The sequence below is a fragment of the Rhipicephalus sanguineus genome, chromosome 1 (assembly GCF_013339695.2).
Source record: "Rhipicephalus sanguineus isolate Rsan-2018 chromosome 1, BIME_Rsan_1.4, whole genome shotgun sequence".
In the NCBI taxonomy this organism is placed as follows: domain Eukaryota; kingdom Metazoa; phylum Arthropoda; class Arachnida; order Ixodida; family Ixodidae; genus Rhipicephalus; species Rhipicephalus sanguineus.
The window spans coordinates 146,779,424-146,799,138 of record NC_051176.1 but is presented as its reverse complement, the minus strand read 5'-3'; the positions used below and the strand labels follow the sequence as shown (position 1 = coordinate 146,799,138).

Sequence of the window (19,715 nt, the reverse complement as noted above, 5' to 3'; positions counted from 1 at the left end):
AATAAAAGAAAGACGTGAGTATAAGTTTTCTCTCTTTAGATGTTTCACATTGTCATACCACATTGACTTCAGGCAAGTAATTTGTTTTTAGTCTGCGTACCACGAGGTTACGCCTGTTAGCTGTAGCTGCGAGTTTTTCACTCGCTTGCCTCATTTACCGTGTTTTTCAGAAACGTGCCGTACTGCTGCGTGCCTTACTGTAAGTCAACACCAAGAAAGATTACGTTGCCTTGACGCCAAAGTGGCATTCCTTCCAGCAGGTAAAGCTCGCGCACTCAAGGCCGCAGCATCCCAAGGGATGCTGCGGCCTTGAGTGCGCGAGCCTCCTTTAAGCAGCGGAACCAACCTTCGGATCGTTTCCCCTATTCTGGAAGCACTCAGAAAAAAAGGGTCTTTTAATAATCTCGTGCTTTCCTTCAAATGTATACTTTTTACTGATATGCTGCACTTAAGAACACCAAAACAATTTTCTTGAAATGTGACTCACGGGTGTTTTCGCTTCGGTCACCATCATCACGACAAGGACTGGCGCACACACACAAAAAAGTAAAGAAAAACCCCGCATTTCCCCGAAAGGGGAATGAGGAAGTGCGAAGCACGGGGTGATGCTATGAGGGGGCGCGCGCGACTAACCTGCAGAGCCGAGCGAAGGAGACGCAGCGAGAGAGCACGCGCCAGCCGACCCACGAGGTCTGGCCGTTTTTAAGTGCAAAGCACTTTTACTGATGATGATGATCTGTCTTCCGAACTCGTTCCAAAGAACCCGCAACGCGTTCAACTTGTTTGGCGGCGTTGCGGCACAGCCCGAAGATGGGGCTCAGGTTGTTGTCGAACCACAGTCGATCGCACACCGCGCAGCTATATCCGAGCTGCGGTCCAGGAAGTCTCGCTTGAAGCGCGCGTCCGGCCGATCGAATTCGAGGGCCCGCGCTCGCTCACGCATCGCGCGTCCCCGCGCCAGATCGGCTTCGGGTGTGCTCGGCTCGCTTCGCACGCTTTCGTTCGGCGTCTCGCCGCCGGCCTTCATCACCACAGGCAATGCGCGGGGCGCGCGCAGCCACGGAGCGGAGGGCGGAGCGCGCGCAGTCACGTGGGGCCTGACGTCGCTGCGCCGTTGCTACAGACGCTCCTCTCCGCTCCTCGCGCCGTTGCTATGGGACGGCGGATTCAGGGTCGCTTATAAAGTGCATTCGCACTTAATAGCGATAGCCGCCATTCATCCCTTTTATGTGCTTTTTGTGAGGGTGGGGAAGTGCATGCTAACTCACGGTTATTCTACAGCGATATCTTCAAGGCGCCGCAAACCTTCCGCATAGAGCGCAAAGGAATGGAGGGGTAGTAGGCGCGCGCCGCGGCTGCGGCGAAAGGAGCGGTCACGCCCCTTTCTGCAATTACGCCTCCTCCGTCCGAATGGGACGGCCGGAGCAACACCGCCGCGCGCCCCGATCCAGGTGGCCGTGGCCTAACGCATGCTACTCCGTTTACACGAAGGCGTGTAGCGCGGGCCACTCGATCCGCCACACGATCCGCACGGTGCCGATCCAGAGACCGGGCGGGAGAGCGACGAGCGGTGAAAAATGTATCGTATAACCACGCAATTGACACCCCAGCATTTCCTCGTGCAGAGCGACAAAGCCTGGTAAACAATGTGTGGCTGCTGTGCTTAGGTTGCACTGTGGTACTCGCCGTTCACCACTGTCGCCATTTGCGATTTCTCACATTATTACAATGCATGATCGACTCAACTACACAAATCTCGCGCTTAGCTTCGTGCTTTTATATAAGTGCATTTACTAAAAAAAAATATATATATCCAGAGGAATGAAAATGTCCGTGCTGCCCGTCGACGAGGAATATATGTGGTGTCGCAAATGCATTTAATTGGAACAGTCCATTTTTCTTTACAAAACAGTTCCCACTTTCCGACAATAGATCATTACTGTGGTTTAGCGAAGCTCAGAGAAGAAAAAAGACGTGTTACTGTATTTATTGTTACTAGAGATGTCCTTTACGCAGTAGCCACCACGCTCTGGAAACACAATGTTTGACATTTTCTGCTTTTGTTCTAATAAAATGATGCAACATGTTTTTTGATAATATCATTCTGCAGTCCTTTGAGAACATTTTGGGGACTTTGAACAAAATTGAGATTGGGGTTTTTTTATTATAGATTTTTGAATCGAGGAGCACTTTTCTCTTTTTGGTGTTTCGAGCGTGAAAATTTACTACTTTGAAAATTATTAGAGAAATACAAATGCAGAGGTTCATTATTCACATAAAGGCCTATTCATACTGCAAATATGAACAAGCTAAGATGTTCACAGAAGTAGCCATAGCGTCCCTAATTTGATTTTCAAAAACACAGCGTTTTTCGTGAATTTTTAAAAATACATAATTTGCTCAGAATTTCATGAAATGATAAGAGCTATTTCCTCTTTACTTCTACTTCCGCAAAAAAGAAAGATATTTGTAATATATAGCTTGAGTAGCTGCCAGCATGGTTCCGACATTACGAAAACGCACTCTTCTTAAAATGGTCGTCGTCACCAGCGACACTTGTCAAATTTTGCTGTGTTGAAAAAATTTTTTTATTTGAAAACGAACTGCGATTTCGTGCTGTGCAGTCATATGTGCACAACATACAAAATTATCAGGAAAAATCGGAAACATCAAATATACACCTTTTTGATCTTTCGTGGAATCGACCTTCTGCATCTGGGAGCACTCTGGAGCAGCTATTTCTAAATCTTTGGAGTGCACTACAGAAGCAAGTTGCATTAACATTCTAGCACCTGAATAATTATTACAGGGCTCTTATGAAGAGCTAGAAATATTTGATTCATGGCAAATCTCATGGAAAAAATCATCTCAGGAGAACCCTATATTTCACTCGATAATGCAAAAATAAGGGCTCATGCAGTTGAGTGTTCTGGATTAACCTCTTTGGTGATTGTTTTTGGACACTAGCAAATAAACAGAATACCGCATCAATAAAATTGTACTTGTACTTTATGAAATAACACTCTAAATATATCTACAGTCGAGCCCACATATAACGACCCCCACTTAAAAACAAACTTTCGCTTAAAACGAACGTCTCTGAGCTCTGCGATCGGTTACAGCGAATGGAGTCGGCACTCCGGCAACTTCCCAGGACACCACTTTCGACCACTGATAAGCCATCGGCGAGATTCGTATAGTTAAACACCGACCCTGCCTCTGCTGCCGTGTAGTTGTAGCTCTCCCCGACCGTTGTTTGTTATGCACCCGTCCGTCCTTTGTCCCGCATCCCCACCGACTTCGACAATTCGAGATTCGTTCCGCGTGCATGCTGACTGAGCGTGAACGGGCCCTAAATTTTTCTAACACGCGCACAGCGGCGCAGGCTACTCTCCCAAACAAGCTACCCGAACTACCCTCCCCTCGCAGCTCCTTCGCCAGTCCCCACTGCTCCGCAACGCTGCCGCATCTGGCTTTTTTTTGGCTAGAAACGAGCCCAGAGAAGTTACACGTGTGCTTGCTTGTCTTATCACATGTGCGCGTCTTGCTCACTGTTGGTGTTCGCGTAGCGTGCGGTCAGAATGGCAGACGGTGGCACAAAGCGAAAAGCGCTGGACATTGCTACCTAGCGAGCCATTTTAACAGAGCTCTCTCAAGGTGTGAAAAACTGCGTGTTGGTTAAAAAGTACGGCGTGTGCAAGTCAAACCGTATCGACGATCCTGAAAAACAAGTGCCGATGCCAACTCGACTGACAGAAAGCGTCTGCGGAGGGCCACCTACACGGACGTGGGGGACGCGCTACTGAAATGGTTTGTCGACGCGCGGGCTCGGAACATTCTGGCAAGCGGTCCTATGATGCTGGCCAAAGCGAAAGGCTTCGCATTTCTGTTGTACGTTCCCGACTCCTGCCCCGGAAATGGCTGGCTACATCGGTTCAAGGTGCACCATGGCATTGTTTGTGAATCGATAGTTGGTGAGGCGGCAAATCGAGACACCATTTTAAGCTATGCAGAGCCAGACGTCTATAAAGCAGACAAAACTGCGTTATTCTATCAGGTGCTGCCAGAAAAAACTCACTCCATGAACTAGAAGAGAAACTTGGGCTAGTTGGTGATTCATCATTGTGAAGGAAAAAACAGCGCTACAAATGGACGAGGACTAAGGAAGAAAACACGGACCCAGGCACTTTCACTCCATGAAAGTTGAAATGTGCGCTGGTGGCAAACATAGTAAAGTGCGCGTCACAGCACTTTTGTGCACTAATATGGCTGGCAGGGACCGGCGCGTGCCCTTCGTAATCAGGAAGTCAAAGAAGCCGCGTTGCTTCCGGGGCTATGTGCCTGTGCATTACAGGCATAATGCGAAAGCGAGGAAGACGTGCGATTTATTCGTAGAGTGGTTGAGCGAATTTGACCGCGACATGCACAAGCAAGGCAGGCGCGTGCTGCTCGTGGTCGACAACTGCTCCGCGTACCACGTACAAGCCTCTCTGACGGCAGTGACCCTGGTTTTCCTGCTGCCCAACACGTCTAAAGTGCAACCGCTTGACTTGGGCATCATTCGCGCATTTAAGAGTTATTATAGGCGCCGCATTGTGGAGCGCTTGCTCACAGCTGTTGACCGCCCAGCAGCCAACCTGCCACTTCGGGTGACTTTGTACTCGGCTTTGGAGATGCTAAAGGATTCGTGGACGGAGGTGACGGCTACATGCGTGCAAAACTGTTTCCGCAAGGCCGGCTTCACTGACGTCGGACCCGATGGCTGAGCCTGAAGCTCCCGAAGAGCATCGATCCGGCGGTGATTTGTGGCAGTGCGTCGTCGACTCCGACATGGGAGAGCAGAACATCTGCTGGAAGGACTTCATTACAGCCGATGATGATGCCGACACTGCGGAACCGTGCATGGATGAGGGCATAGTGAATGAAGTGCGCGGCAGGAGCGGTTCGGAGGAATCGGATGACGACGACGACGAAACTTTGGAGCTAGCGCCCACAAGCGTGCCTGTAGCAAATTGGCTACATAGATAGCCTCAGGGAGCTTGTATATGCCAAGGGCCTCGGCGAAGAACATGCTGCCATCTTAAATAACTCGAGACTGCACTTATCACGTTTGCGCTGTCGAAAGAGACGTGCATCATGGACTTTTTCAAAGCTGTGTTTCATTTACTAGGAACTTTGGGATATAACGAATGGATGCCGCGTCACGCTCAGGTTCGTTTAAGCAGGCTCGACTGTATATGGTTATCAGCAGATGTGGTAGCCAAACGCCGTGACGTACAACAGTGCGTCAATGCTAAAGAGTCCCACTGTCCTTAATGCATTCCTCTAAGACGACTCCAAGGCGAAAGCCCGGTTCATTTATTTCTCAATTGATGTGTTGATCCTCTCCCCTCCCTCTCTGCAAGCTGCACCTCACAAGGCTTTGCACTGCCTCGATGATCGGCACACCAATCACGGAAGCAGCGCAAAGCTACGATGTCATGTGATGACGTCATCATGTGACATTACGATATATGACGCCATCAAGAGATGATTATTTTTTGCATAGATCGAATGACGCCGCCGACGGTCAATTTTCGTGTTTGATGAAGCATAGATCTAAGGCTTTCGCGTGTATTGAACGTTAACAGCCTGGCCGTTAACAACCTGGCCTTACATACCAAACTGTCCTCCATCATGTCACCTCTGTGCAGTGCGTGAAACAGCTTCGCTTATCATCCACTTCACAGAGTGAAATGGCTTCTCATTAAAAAATTTTTTTTTGTGATAGCAATTATATGGACACTCTCGACGGGTTTTTGCCGTCGCCGGTGCCGCAATTATTCATATAAAGTCCAAATTGATAACATCACCCCACCCATTCTACCTGCGAGTAAAAGCTCGTGCGTGCTGGCGACGAACGCGGCTGAAGCGGAGATAAAACGAGCCAGCCGTCTCTGTTGCACGGAGAGCACATGCGATAATATCTTCCCGCGTGCGGGCCTGCTGTCGATTGCTCATCAAACAGAGAGGGAACGCCCCGCCCATCTTTTGTAAGGAGCATGAAGGGACGCCAGGGGAGGGTGGGGGGGATTGTATCGCTTGAAGGGCGCAGTCGCTGGCGCGTGCGCCATCTCGAGGCATCAGGAGACTGCTCGTAATACCTCTGTCACACGGCCACCACCGAACTCCATTTCACTCCGTTCGGCATTTACCTACCTGATGGAGCATTACGAGAATGGAGTTGTGGCCGTGCTACACGGCTCGGTGCAAGCTTTCGACGGTTGCCGCATGGGGCAGAAATAGCGCTGCTGCGCTCGTCGAAACGTCCAATTTTTTGCCTGTGCAGTCGCCTTTAAAGCAACAAAAACGTGTCTTTGTGTGTTGATGAAGTGCTCGGAATCACCATTGCTGTCACAGTGCTTGTGCGTGCGCCTCACACGTGCAGAAACAAATATCGCGCGACGCTTCACAGCGGCGGCTTGGCGAGGCGTTGGTGTGGAGAGTACAAGCGCTGATGTCCGAAAAAATACAACTAAAACTTACACTACGGGCCGTGAAATGCTACGCAAAAAAGAGCATAGTTTTTAAAATTATAATTGAGCTCATTAGGACGATTTTTCTTGTGCGGTTTTCAGCGTAGCAGTAGCCAGCTGGGAACGAGAGTACTCCATCGAGCCGAAATGGGCATAACCGAACTTCCTCCACCAAAAGATCCATTTAACTTCCTCAGCGAAATGGTGACCGTGTGACATGAACCCCATCTCCCTCGAGGAAAGGACGAGGGAGTTAAACGGAGTTCACGGGTGCCCGTGTGACAGGGGTATAAACTTGCTGTGCTCTCAATGCTTGCTTCGCGTTTAGAGAACTCACAGCACGAAAACCGCTTCGGTTCCTGGAGCGACCATATTCCCTTAAACCAGCATTTTGTTGAGTTACGAGAGATCGGATCCAAAAGTTAGCTGCTAGCCTTACTTCGTATAACAATACAATTTGTTGGTTCACCCTAAAGCGAAACTCAGTTGTTTTAACCGTCAGCTATTGACCCTGGAAAGTGAGGGGCGGACGTGTAACATGGCATAGCCGTTTCACAGTGGGCCGTCAGCAACGGGCCCGCTACTGACAACTGCGCATATTAAAACGCTATTGCGGCTGTTTCGACCAGGAGGCATGTTTTTATTAATGAGATGACATTTTATTGCGATAGCAATTATATGGACACTCTCGACAGGTTTTTGCCGTCATGTCCCATATAAAGTTCAAACTGATAGCACCCCCCCCCCCCTCCGCCATCGTATGTTCTGCCGTGAGTAAAAGTGTGCGAACGGGGCCGACGAACGCGGCTGAAGCAGAGATGAAACGAGCCGGCCCATCTCCGTCGCTCGGAGGGCGCATACGATAACATCACCCTGCTCAGGAGGCTTGCCGCTGAAGCAGAGAGGAAACGCCCCGCCCATCTTGAACATGCATGAAAAGACGCAAGGAAGGGGGGGGGGGTCGCTAGAGCAGAAACTTTAAACTTTGATTCTAAGGGCGCGGTTGCTATCGGCAGGTATGCACGGGCAGCTTGTATACCCTTCTACATGCTGCGCTCTCAACACGAACAGACTGTGCGGAAAGAGCATCTCTCTCTGGAACAGCCGTATTCTCTTACACCAGCGTTTTGTAGAGTAACGCGAGATCGAATCCTTGCTATCGCATTCATTGCTTCACCCTTATGGTGAAACAAGCAAAAAATTCGAATCGGAACACTAGCACTCACCAGCTCGAAAAGGCAGGGCCTTTTAAGGGGGTATTTACCGCAGAGTGATTACAAACCCGGATGTGCTGGTGGAAAGAATTAGGAAAAGTTCTTCTGGATGAAAGTCCATGGATATAGTACATCTGAGTAAAAGTGTAAATGCGGTCCCACTGTTCACGTGCTCTTCCATAGACGCGAATACGGAAAATTAGATATTGTTCCATATATCTATTGCTAGTGATCCCAGATTTCATTCCGCGATGTCCAGAAACAGAAGCGACAGACATTTTAGCGGCACGCGTCTAGTTATTACTGAATATTGCTTTCATTACATGCCGTGTGACGCTTGAAACGAGCTATCAGCAGCGTTTCTGGAACAGACGACATCCGCCGATGAATCGCAGCCACACTTTCTCGCTACCGATAGGCCTAGACATCACAAGCCCTTGTAAAGAGCGCGTTTTGCTGTCAGGCCGACTTGCAGAACAGAAGCTGCGTCGGCACCGTGCATGGCGTCATGGCTTCCTCGGCACGCATGCACAAACGCTGTTTATTTGGCGGAATAATTCTTGGCCCGTGGTTGTAACTTTGACAGCCCTGGGATGTTTTGACGTGCCGGCGGTGCGACTGCTGGTTATAGACACCCCCAAACACGAGACTCTGGCGCAGTTTGGCGCAATTTTCGTTTGATATTATCAGGAGGGCGCAGTAAATACAATTTGGCGCACTTTGACGCAGTTGGCGCAGATGGCACAGGAGTGGAATCATCGGGCATGATGAAGCTGTCGCCAGTCAATAGCTTGCAGTACCCTAACAGCACTACGCTTGCTCTACCATTCGAGTGTTTTTTTCCGTGATACTGTCAGTGCAGGAAGTTTTCCCGGTGTCCGCCTCGCTTCTGATCATGCATGATGACAGTGAGTTCTTTGTTAACTTGGCAACAGTGAACTGCTTTCATTTCTACAAAGTGACCTGAGAAAAACTGAATGTCCAAAGGCACTGTGACTGCCACAAAAAAAGCAATACGAGGCATCTTTTTTCTAAAGCAGCTAAGTCCACTTAAGGGGGGAGGTGGCATTGAAAAAAACTTTTTTGTTTGTTGACCTAGAGCAATGAAATTTGGCATGCATACTAATAAGTATCTCGTATAGGGAAATATGCAGTTTCATCATGATACCTTGAGTAGTTCTCAAGTTACATCATGCTACATGGTCCAATTATATGGTCTGCTCGTGGAAAGCCTAGCGCTGTAACAAAACATGCCAGGAAGCTGCAAATGGTGTTGATCTTTACTCAAAAGAAGACTACAAGGTATGACACTCTCAGAATTGTTTAGTAAATTCTCTTTTTTTTTAGAGATCATCATGGCTGCTGACACATTGTCAGAAACAGTGTCATGGACAAATCATCATCTAGAAAAAAAGCTGGGCCATAAAGAAGAAATTGAAGAATGTCGTACCCACAAGCGGTGTTCAGGGATTCAGGAAAAAGAAACAGAATCAAAATCGGTCCAGTCATTCCCGTGCTACTCTTTCCACGAGCAATGCACAATGTCCAAAACACACTTGTGAGAAAAAGCCTATCAAAGTTTTCGAAGTTCTTTGCATTTGTTAGAATGCACCAGCACTGTAGTCCTTGGTGTCCTTGTGTAGAGGCAACCTTTTGCGTCTCTGCCCTTTCACTTCATGCATGTGCGATGACTTCCTTGCTCGCTGAGCGTCTTTTTCAGCAGCCCTGTGGAGGGTAAGGGCCCCAGGTTGCACATCCATTGCAGCACAAATCTTGGTGTAAGCTTGAAAGTTGCCTGCATTGTACCTCGCAACTGCCTCATGGACTGCTACTTCCACAGTGAAGAGGGAGGCATGCTGCTGCTTAGAAATTAGTGACCAAATCACCGAGTGAAGGCTTTTAGCGGCATTTTGTGTCTTGTTGCCACTGCAACGAGCCTGCAGTTGAGGGTCAGACAGGCGTTGGTACACTGGCCGCAACGCTTCAACAACTTTGTTGGGCAGGTTATACGTGTGTGGAGGTTGTGGCTTCCCCTCTGCCTCTGCTGCACGGTGCCTGCACCAGCTGCGGGCACCGGAAGGACAGAGCTCGTGATGAGGTTCTGCATCTGTCGATGAAACATTATGAAAGGTGGCCATCACTGCTTTCTTCATGTCTTCGACGTCCGTGTTGCTTCGCAGTGCTAGGCCATAATAGCTGGTGAGCCTTTTGTCAAGTCCTGCGTCAGGCCAATATTGTCACGGATAGCCATGCCACAACAACTAGTCAGTCTTTTAATCAGGTCTTGAGTCAGGCTGCCCCATCCTCCTAGTCGATCCTTCTTGCTTCTTGACACATTTGTTGGAGAGCTGTACCCATCCTCTCTTTGACATGATTTATACAGTCTTCTTTGGCCAGTGGAATAAATCTGTACGTTCTTTCTTCAGAAAGAGTGAGGAAAGTATCACTGTCTCCATCACAAACAATGGATGCGTACCGGAGGTCATTCTTTCCAGTGACCTTCTGAATAAAATTAAGGTGGGGGACGTGGCATTCAGTACCAACTTTCTTATTCCTTCGTAGGTTTTGATGAAAATTGGCACAGTTATTGCAAACATTTCTGGGATCAAATATATGAGCAGTTTATTCAATAACGCGAGTTGGTCAGATATAAATTCAACTCCCTGCTTCACACACGCCACGCTCATTTGCAAACCTCGCCTGTGATGAGTTTCATCATCCACTCGGTCATGGAAAAGGTAATTTGCGAGGCATTCGTTATTTTAGAAGATTCATCACAGCTAGCGGCGATACCAAGCACGAATCCAAGCGTGCCTAAATTGCGTCACCAGCGCTTTCTTTCAAGCCGATGTACTCGGCCGCGGGGTCCGGGAAGTCGGCGCACGATATGCTGGCTGGCGGCATTCGGTGACAATGCACAATGCTCATAGCCGCGGCGACGAAACATCGGCACGCATAACGTGCTTGGTCTCGCATTTTGCGGCGCCGACGCGCGAAATTGCTAGCCGCTGTTCCGAGCGGCCAATGTGCGACGAGCTTGGCCGGGAGGTCCGCTGCCGATTCGTAACATGCCCATCCGCACTTTCGAGGAGCCAGCGGACGATGCGATTTGTTGCTTGTGACGAAGCACAGTGTGGCTTGTTCGCTAGCACGATGTCCTTGCCCGCAAAGTTCGGATTCGTCTCGTAAACCAGCGCCGTGAGCGGAGTTAGGCCTAGCCACGGCTCCGAGCAGTAAGCTCGGTCGCGGTGTGCGTGGCCGCGGTGCCCAATGTTTCAAAGCAAGTCATGTTCAATCGCGAGTACAATGAGTAGTCCCGCGAAGTTATTCGTCACGGAGTACGAAGTGCTGACAAGCTGAACTTCTACCCGAGACGCGCATCTGCGATGTTCGCAACGAGCGCGGCACGCTATAGTCTATTGTACAATGATGACTGCACTTCCGCTTGCAGCTGTCAAACTACAGGGTAATCGTATTCTAAATTATCGTCGACCCGTGCACACAGAACGAGTGAACGCGTCACTAAGTAGCGCGATTTTCGACAGTCGTAACATCAGGTAACATCGCGACGCGTAAGCAGCTGACGGCTGTCCTCTCGGAGCGAGCATCGGACCAATGACGAGGCGTGCTGGAGTAACATGGCGGACGCGGCCAATCGGAGGCCTCGAAACGACCTTCAGAGATTTGCTTTTTGTGCGCTTGTTTTCAAAGTGAGGAGCCAGCTGAGGCGGGGAATTTGAAAACGAAGAAATGCTCTTTACGGCGAGCTCAAAATGGCGGCGCCCGGTTGTACCGTTGCGGAGCAAGACTCTTTTGAAAACCACCGTTTTTTTTTGCGATCTCAACAATAATTTTCGCCACCTCAGCACGTGCAACAAATTTTTTAAAGCACTTCTAGGTGGTTTTCAGTGAAGATAGATTTTTTGGAATCAAATAGAAAAAGGGCTACAGAAACTGAAAATGTGATTTTCAAAAAATCGATTTTTTTGCCATTTTGCGCGATACGAAAGCAGCGTCCCCCCTTAAGCAGAGCAGAGAAAAACGCTTCTGAAGTGATCAATGCAACTCACAGCCATGTACGCCGCACAACCGGCAGAGCGTGTGCGGGCCTTGGAGTCCACCAGGCGGCCACTAATGCCAAAATCGCAAAGACGAACGCGACCTTGTCTGTCAAGTAGAACATTGGACGGCTTCACATCTCGGTGGATCAGGTCATGGCTTTCCTACATGAATAAAGTACAAGGATATAAAAACACTTGAAGAAAGGCCAGAACTTTTCTCACTAATATTTAGAACAAGAAATATGACAAACTGACACTTCAAAAAGGTTGTTAGTGTAGTCCAGCCCCCCAATAGTACCTGGAATCTGTACCTGTTTCAACCATCGTTTTCTATTGAATGTCATTGACACAAACTTCCAATTGAGCCTCCAGAGTTAAATATATTAGCTGAGTTCATAAAAGGATACTGAGGGAATTTTTGCTGCCTAGATTTTAAGCCCAACTGAAAGCTTGGGTGCTAGAATAGGTTGACACGGCCTTGTTTTCAGGCAGAAACGGGCAGAAAATAGTGAATTTAATGCATTTTTCTACAACTGCTGCGTCTAGCGGCCACGCCGTGAACTAGAAGGGGTGACGTTTAACTCGCCGGAAACGGGCATGCCAACCAAGCAAGCCAGTGCCTGCATCTCTAAACCCAATCCACTCCCACTACAGTCCCTAAAACCAGTGCGAACAGCACTGGCAGTGAACTATGCTCAAGGGTGGGGCACGTCTCAGCACCTTTTGTGGAAGGAGGAGTGTGGGGTATAAAGGTGGGATGGAGAAAGGGAAGTAATTGGACAGGAAAGTGTGAACTCTGCTTCTGCCGCCGGCACACTTTAAAGGAGTCCTGACACAAAAATTTTCGCCCCGCGTTTTTTTGCTGCAATGTGTTGCTGGGGGCCTGTTAGCCATAACACGGCACATCGTTTGCTGCAGCGCACGACAGATTATTAATTACAAGCTCCCCATTACCGACACAGCCTCAGTTTCGGTTTGACAGAGCTCCAAAAACGACAAGCCGCCGGGTGCAACTATCACCACGTAGTGAGTGAAACGCTCGGTCACGTGAGCACACAGAACAGTGACGCATTTCCGCGCGGTCTGTCGTCATCGGGCTCATCGTCGTCTGATGGCAACAATTTTCTTGCGGCGGGGATGGAAGGAATTTTCGACGTGGCGAATCACTTCAGGTTTGACCCGCTGGCGAGGAGCAATTTGTCGGGAAGCGCGTCAAAACAGAAATGGCGGCTACGACGTCATCATAACTTGTACCGGCTGCAACGGTTACGTAGGGGAAGTAGGGGGGTCACCTCGGGTCACCTCCGAGGGTGTCAATGCACCAGGTGCGGCCTATAATGCTGGATCGCGCTCGCGAACTTCAAAAATAATATAAAATACCTTCCAAGCTTTATTCGCTGTCGATATTTTGCAGATGAAACATGCACGTACACGGGAATCGATCCAGCAGGCTATCTCGGCCGCGAAATTTTGTGTCAGTACCCCTTTAAAGGCCAACTTCGGCGATTTTTTGGCCATGTCAAAGTAATGGTGCTTTTATGTTCCTGAGACGCTCCTGTTACGGGCCCGATAGCAGAAATACTCGGCAAATTGGAGAATAATTTTAAATAAGCAAAAAAGCGCAACACCGAAAACCAACCGAGTGTACTGTCTATGTATGACGTAGACGTTGTCATACCTGCCAAGTTTGGAGAAACGGAATCCGGGAGATTTACTCAACGGGGTGGGGGGGGGGGGGGTACTGCGATAGCAATTATATGGACACTGTCAGCGGGATGTTGCGGTCGCCGCTGATCTGTACAGAGTCCAAACCGATAACATCGCTTACGCATTGTCTGTTTCACGTGCGGGTAAAAGCGCGCCAGCGCTGGGGACAAACGCAGTTGAAGCAGACATGAAACGACCCGGCCGTCACCGTCGCGCGAAGGGCACATGCGATAACATCGCTCCGCGTGTGAGGCCTGTCGTCGCTCGCTACTTCATGCGCAATTAAACTGAGTTGAACCTTTCTACCATCGTTAAAAAAAAGAAGAAGAATCCTTACTACTACGTGGCCAGGCAACTTTGCTCATGTGGCCAGACAAAGCACTGGACGCGCGAGGCAAAACTGGATTTCCGGGAGATTTTCCTATGACCCGTACAACCGGGAGAAACGTTCAAAATCCGGGAGTCTCCCGGGTAATCCGGGAGACTTGGCAGGTATGCGTTGTTACGAACGAACCGGAAGTCGTGCAAGGCATGCCGGTCACGCCGGCGCAGAGTATGAAAACTGTGACAGCTGGGACGACCAGCGAAGCGCCGGCCAAACCAACGCTGTCTGTCGCCTTGTGCACAGCAGACGCTCGCTGTAGCGGCCTAAGCGCCGAAGTTAGCGGTGCCCTCGGCTGCGTCACTTTCGCCGCCTTGCCAACACTGACGTCACAGACGCAATGTTGCCAATAATTGTGGGAAGCCAGGAGGGCGTTTGCAGACAATCTTTAAAATTCATTTGCAAACAATCTGCGCATGTCTCAAGCCTGTAATTTGGCATAAATGACGGAAACGTGCAAAGGAACGTACCCAGCGGATTTCACTGAGATCCATCGACCTCGAAAAATCGCCGGAGTTGGCCTTTAACGTCATGGTCGTCGACAAACTGCTCCACGTGTGCTGGCATACAGCCGCCGCGCGCTCACAATCCTCCAATATTACTGCCAACTGTTCAAGAATACATGAAATAAACTCTGTTTACTGGAAAATTTGCATCTTCTAAATGAAATTTTGATGCTCTTGTAATTTTTTTTTTCATATTTTTGTTCAGTATCGCATTGTGTGTACTAACCAGCAGCAATACGACGAGACAATACGGCATTCAGCTGAACAATTTCTATATCTTGAAAAACTGGCGATTTTCCGAAGTTAATGGATCTCAATAAAATTCACTAGGAACATTCCCCTGCACACTACCATCACTACTCCAATAACAGTTTGCTTTAGGGATACCAAAGTAGCCAAGTGGCTAGAATGCTTTACCTGCTCAGGCAAAGCTAACATTCACAGAAATCAATTTCTTAACTCTCTCACTCCGGAGAGCTCACTGGATATCATTCTTACGATTCCTCTTGTGTACTGACTGACCCCTGCAAGAACATGCTCAAAAGCAACACATGTGCTTTATATCAACACACAACAGTCCATGTGCAGTTTTCCTACAACCACAATGAAAAGGTTAGCACCAGGTGAGTAAAAAGGAACAAGACAAATTTAGTACCCCCAGTCGAGTCCACTTATAACAATACCGGTTTTAACAATATATCGGATATAACAATGGACAGCCGCGGCACCGTCAGCTTTTCATTGTATTCTATGGCAAAATAAACCGTTTATAATAATGCTGTCATGATGCAATATCGGTTATAACAATTAAATGTGGGCACTGGAACCAACCCTGAACGAAACAAAAATGCAAAAACGCTGCGACAATGCCACCCCAACCCCACCTATTACGCAAAAGGGTATGAGAGCATACGCGCGGCGGCCAGGCGACAGCGCACTTGGCCTCGCACGCGGCGAGTGCGCGCCGAAGAGGCTCGCATGGCTCGCATGCCACCGCTGCTTTCGCCTGCCGCGGCAACGCAGAGGAGGGGGAGGAGGACCGGATGGGCGCCTCTACGGGCAGTACGGCAGTCCATTCTGAGGGTGCGCCGCCTGTAGAAAAAGCACCAGGGCGCCTAAGCCGCCGCCGCAGCAGCAGCGCTGTGTGCACTGTACCGACCTCCCCTATTCTTCGCTAATTTGGCCACGTCTCCAGCTCCGCCGTTTGCATGTGTTCCGAGTCTGGTGCTCACCAGCGTCGTTTTCCTTGCCTGTTGTCACTGTTCCTGTTCTGTGGTCACTGTCGCCTCGATCCTCCTGTCCCCGCACGCACGGACATCGTTGCGCGCACAACGATGGCAGACCGTCCTCAAGAAAGCGACACCCTAGTGAAGAGGAAGCGAATGGCAATACCATTGGAAGTTAAGCGTAGCATTGTGAGAGAGCACAATGCCGGGGAGAAAGTGAGCAGCTTGGTGCGCAAGTACGGCCTGCCGCAGCTGACAGTATCCTGCATCATTCCCAGTGCACTCAAGCAAGCCGAAAGTGACAGCCATGCCAGTGCTAGCGGTGCTAGCCATGCAATGGATGACGGCCGGAAAAGGGTTAGGCACGGGGCCTACAAAGACGTGGAAGATGCACTGTACCAGTGGTTCCTTAGCGCTCGGGCTATGAATTTGCCAGTCAGTGGTCCCATTTTGGCGGAGAAGGCGAAGAGGTTTGCGTACCTCCTTCACAACACTGATTTCCAGCCTGGGGGTGGCTGGCTTCAGCGTTTTAAGGAGGGCATGGCATTGTGCACAAGGCACTCATCGGAGAGGCAGGCTCGCTGGATGTAAATGCTAGGCAGAAGTGGTTGGAGGAAGCACTGCCCTGCATCCGCGAATCCTATGCGGACCGAGACCTGTACAATGGTGATGAAACTGGGCTGTTTTTTCAGATGCTACCCTCAAAGACGCACGCGCTCAAAGGCGATGCCTGTAAGGGCGGCAAACAGAGCAAAGTGCAAGTGACAGTTTTTTTCTGTGATAACATGGACGGCAGCAACAAGTGTCCCGCCTTTGTGATAGGCAAGTCGAGGAATCCTCGCTGTTTTCGTGGTGACACGAGGATACCTGTTCGCTACCGCCACAACAAGAAAGCGTGGATGACGCATGAACTTTTCTGCGAGTGGCTGGTCGAGTTTGTTTGTTTGTTTGTTTGTTTGTTTATTAATACTGTTAACCCTAGAAGGGTCATTACAGGAATGGATCAACAATCAGATACAGTTCAATAAAAAATGTACACGCGATATAAATGTGAACATGATTTCAAGGGCACTGCAGCATGCTTGCTTCAGAGATATGCAAAAAAGAGAAAAGGAAGAAAAGAAAACAAAACAAAAAAAAAAAAACAACACAAATGTACTCGTCGAGACCACATCGTAACGTTAATGATTAGTGCTTGTAAATGCCGAACGACCCGAATAGGCGAGAGTATGAAGCTCGTTTAAGAATGCAGAAATGGAGGTAGAGGAAACCAGTGAATCGGGCAGCATGTTCCATTCATTAATTACTCGTGGAAAATAGCTATACTTAAAGGAGTCGATTCGAGTCAATGGAGGTTCAATATACATACTATGCCTGTGCCTGAAACGTGGATTCGGTGATAATCTGAAAAAGTCGGGCCCATTAATCTTAAGCTTGTTATGGACAATTAAGAACAGGAATTTTAATCTTTCCACTGCTGTCCTTAATTCTAAAGCAGGAAGATTTGCATTTCGGCACAGTTCAGTAGGGGAGTACCGTATTTATTCGAAAATAGGTCGGGCACGAATATAGGTCGACCCCTACTTATAGCGCTCTACGAGAAATAAAAAAAAAATATTCGAAAATAGGTCGACCCATGTTTTTTTTTAGAAACAGGAAAATTGAAACATAGCACACCTTTATTTACAATTAACTTAGCGCCCTAGTCGCTGCCGGGAGTGTCATGTTCGTCAGATGTGCAAGGAAGGTTGTCGGATTCTTCGCAGGCATCCTCGGCATCCGAAATGACGTCGACTTCGCTGCCATCGATTGCGTTGGAAATGCAGCACTTTTTAAAGCCAGTCACGATAATTTCCGCTGACAAGTCTTTCCGCGCGTCCTTCACCCACGTCGCAACTTCATTGAGGGATGCCCTTCTCGCGGCGTCCCGTCGGTGTCATTGCAGCATCCTCCTTCAAGCCACTCTTTGTAACTCTTCGACACCCGGTCCTTTATGTAGCCGGGACGTCATACCTAGCGGTATGACGACCAGGTCTGTTGGCCTTCTGCAGGGCCTCCTTGACGCCCGGAGCCTCAGTTCTTTTTCAAGAGCGTCATGCCTGCCAGTTGCTGGGCCGCGAAAAGCACGACGCTATCCATTGCACGCGAACAGTCGGTCCCGCTGCTTCCGCCAACCCCTAATCAACTTTTACGTCGAACTCACGCTGAGCAGCACAATTGCTGGAATTCTCGGCAAAAAGTATCACTTGACGCTTGAAGTCAGCTGTGTAGCTCTACCGACGTTACACCGTCCAACCGCGCATTTGCAAATGCGAACCGTCACGTCAGATCAAACAACAAACAAAGAGTGAGGCCTTAGGCCAGTGCCAGTGCGGCTGCGCGTCGGCAGGCAGCACGGCTAGGGGGCTAGGGACTTCACGGCCTACCTAGGGAAATCACGGGTTCCAGCGCAAACATGGCGGAGCGGCTGCATTTCGCGGGGGCTTTGAAAAGGCGGTGTGCAGCTATTGCACAAATAACTTTTTTTTCTTAGTTACTTAGTCGGAAAAGGCGAACGGGTACGGTTTTTATACCAGATTTTATGGTATATAATGTGCGTATGTAGCAGGAACTGCTTGAAGAACAGCAGGCGCGGCAGTTGAACGCCATAGGTGCGGTGCTTTTGGTCGCTTTGATCGCGAATATAGGTCGAGATTCTTTGGTCACGAATATAGGTCGATAGCTGATTAAGGGCAACATTTTTGGGAAAAAAAGGTCGACCTATATTCGAATAAATACGGTAACAGCGACGATATTTGTTAAAGATAAATCTAGCTGCTAGACGTTGGACTCGATCTAATTTGTGTCGATTTATTGCCGTGTGAGGGTCCCATACTATTTTTGCATATTCTATAATGGGTCTTATTAAGGTTGTATATGCTAAGCTTTTAATTAGAGGAGTTCCACTACGTAGCTTGCGTCTTAGACCCCATAGAGCTCTGCTGGCTTTCTTGCATACCATATCTATGTGGGAGTTCCACCTAAGATCATCGGTGAATATCACTCCTAGGTACTTGTGTTGCCTTACCTTCTCTAATTCAGTGTCATTAATTGTGTACGTGTAGGAATGAACTGTTTTTTTCCTTGTTATAGTCATAGACACAGATTTTTCTGGGTTCAGTGTCATCTGCCATTGGCTGCACCACTCAGAGATTTTTTGTAAGCCAGCCTGTAAGTTCATTTGATCGTCTGTTGATTTTATTCTATTATATAATACACAATCATCCGCAAATAGTCGAAGTGGAACACTTGTACACATTGTAATATCATTAATAAATATTAAAAACAACAGAGGCCCTAATACACTGCCCTGTGGTACCCCTGATACTACTGGCAGGGGACTTGACTTATAGCCACCTATTTCGACGTATTGTTCTCTAGAATGAAGATAAGATTCGAACCAGTGAGTTATATTGGGATTTTTAAAGAAGGCATGAATTATGGACAGCAGTTTTGGGTGAGATACTTTATCAAAAGCTTTGGAAAAGTCTAGAAAGATGAGATCTATCTGTCCACGGCTATTGATTGTTTCAGATATATTATGAACTAATTCTACAAGTTGCGTTACGGTAGACAAACCTTTGCGGAATCCATGTTGAGCTGGAGATAATAAATTATGTGTTTCGAGATAATCTGAAAGGTGTTTACTAACAATATGCTCCAACAGCTTAGAGCAGGTACTCAAAAGGGAAATAGGCCTGTAGTTACGCACATCGGTCGAAATGCCATCCTTGTGAATGGGTACAATTTTGGCTTGTTTCCAAGCCTTAGGAAAGTCAGAACGGGTAATCGATGACTGAAATATTAATGTCAAATATTTAGCTACCCACTCAGCGTACCGGTATAAAAACTCATTAGGGATACCATCTGTGCCAGCACTTTTCTTAACGTTAATACGCAACAGAAGGTTTAGGACGCCTTCCTCTTTAATCACGATATCGTCAGCAGAGGGACGGTCAGGGGAAAACAGGCATGACGGGCACCGTTCCATCGTCATGAGTGAATACTGAAGAAAAAAAATGTGTTGAAAGCTTCTGTGCGTTCCTTCGTAACCTTCCGGTTATC

The 19,715-nt window shown here is 48.5% G+C and overlaps 1 protein-coding gene across 1 annotated transcript in view; it reads right to left on the bottom strand.

Moving 5' to 3' along the window:
* Window positions 1–19,715, bottom strand: part of LOC119399813 (dual specificity mitogen-activated protein kinase kinase 7) — a gene marked incomplete in the record, with an annotated part of 59,266 nt that overhangs the window by 23,089 nt on the left and 16,462 nt on the right. Inside the window, 1 exon segment of the mRNA XM_049417071.1 lies at window positions 11,800–11,952. Within this exon segment, the coding sequence (XP_049273028.1) occupies window positions 11,800–11,952 (153 nt within the window).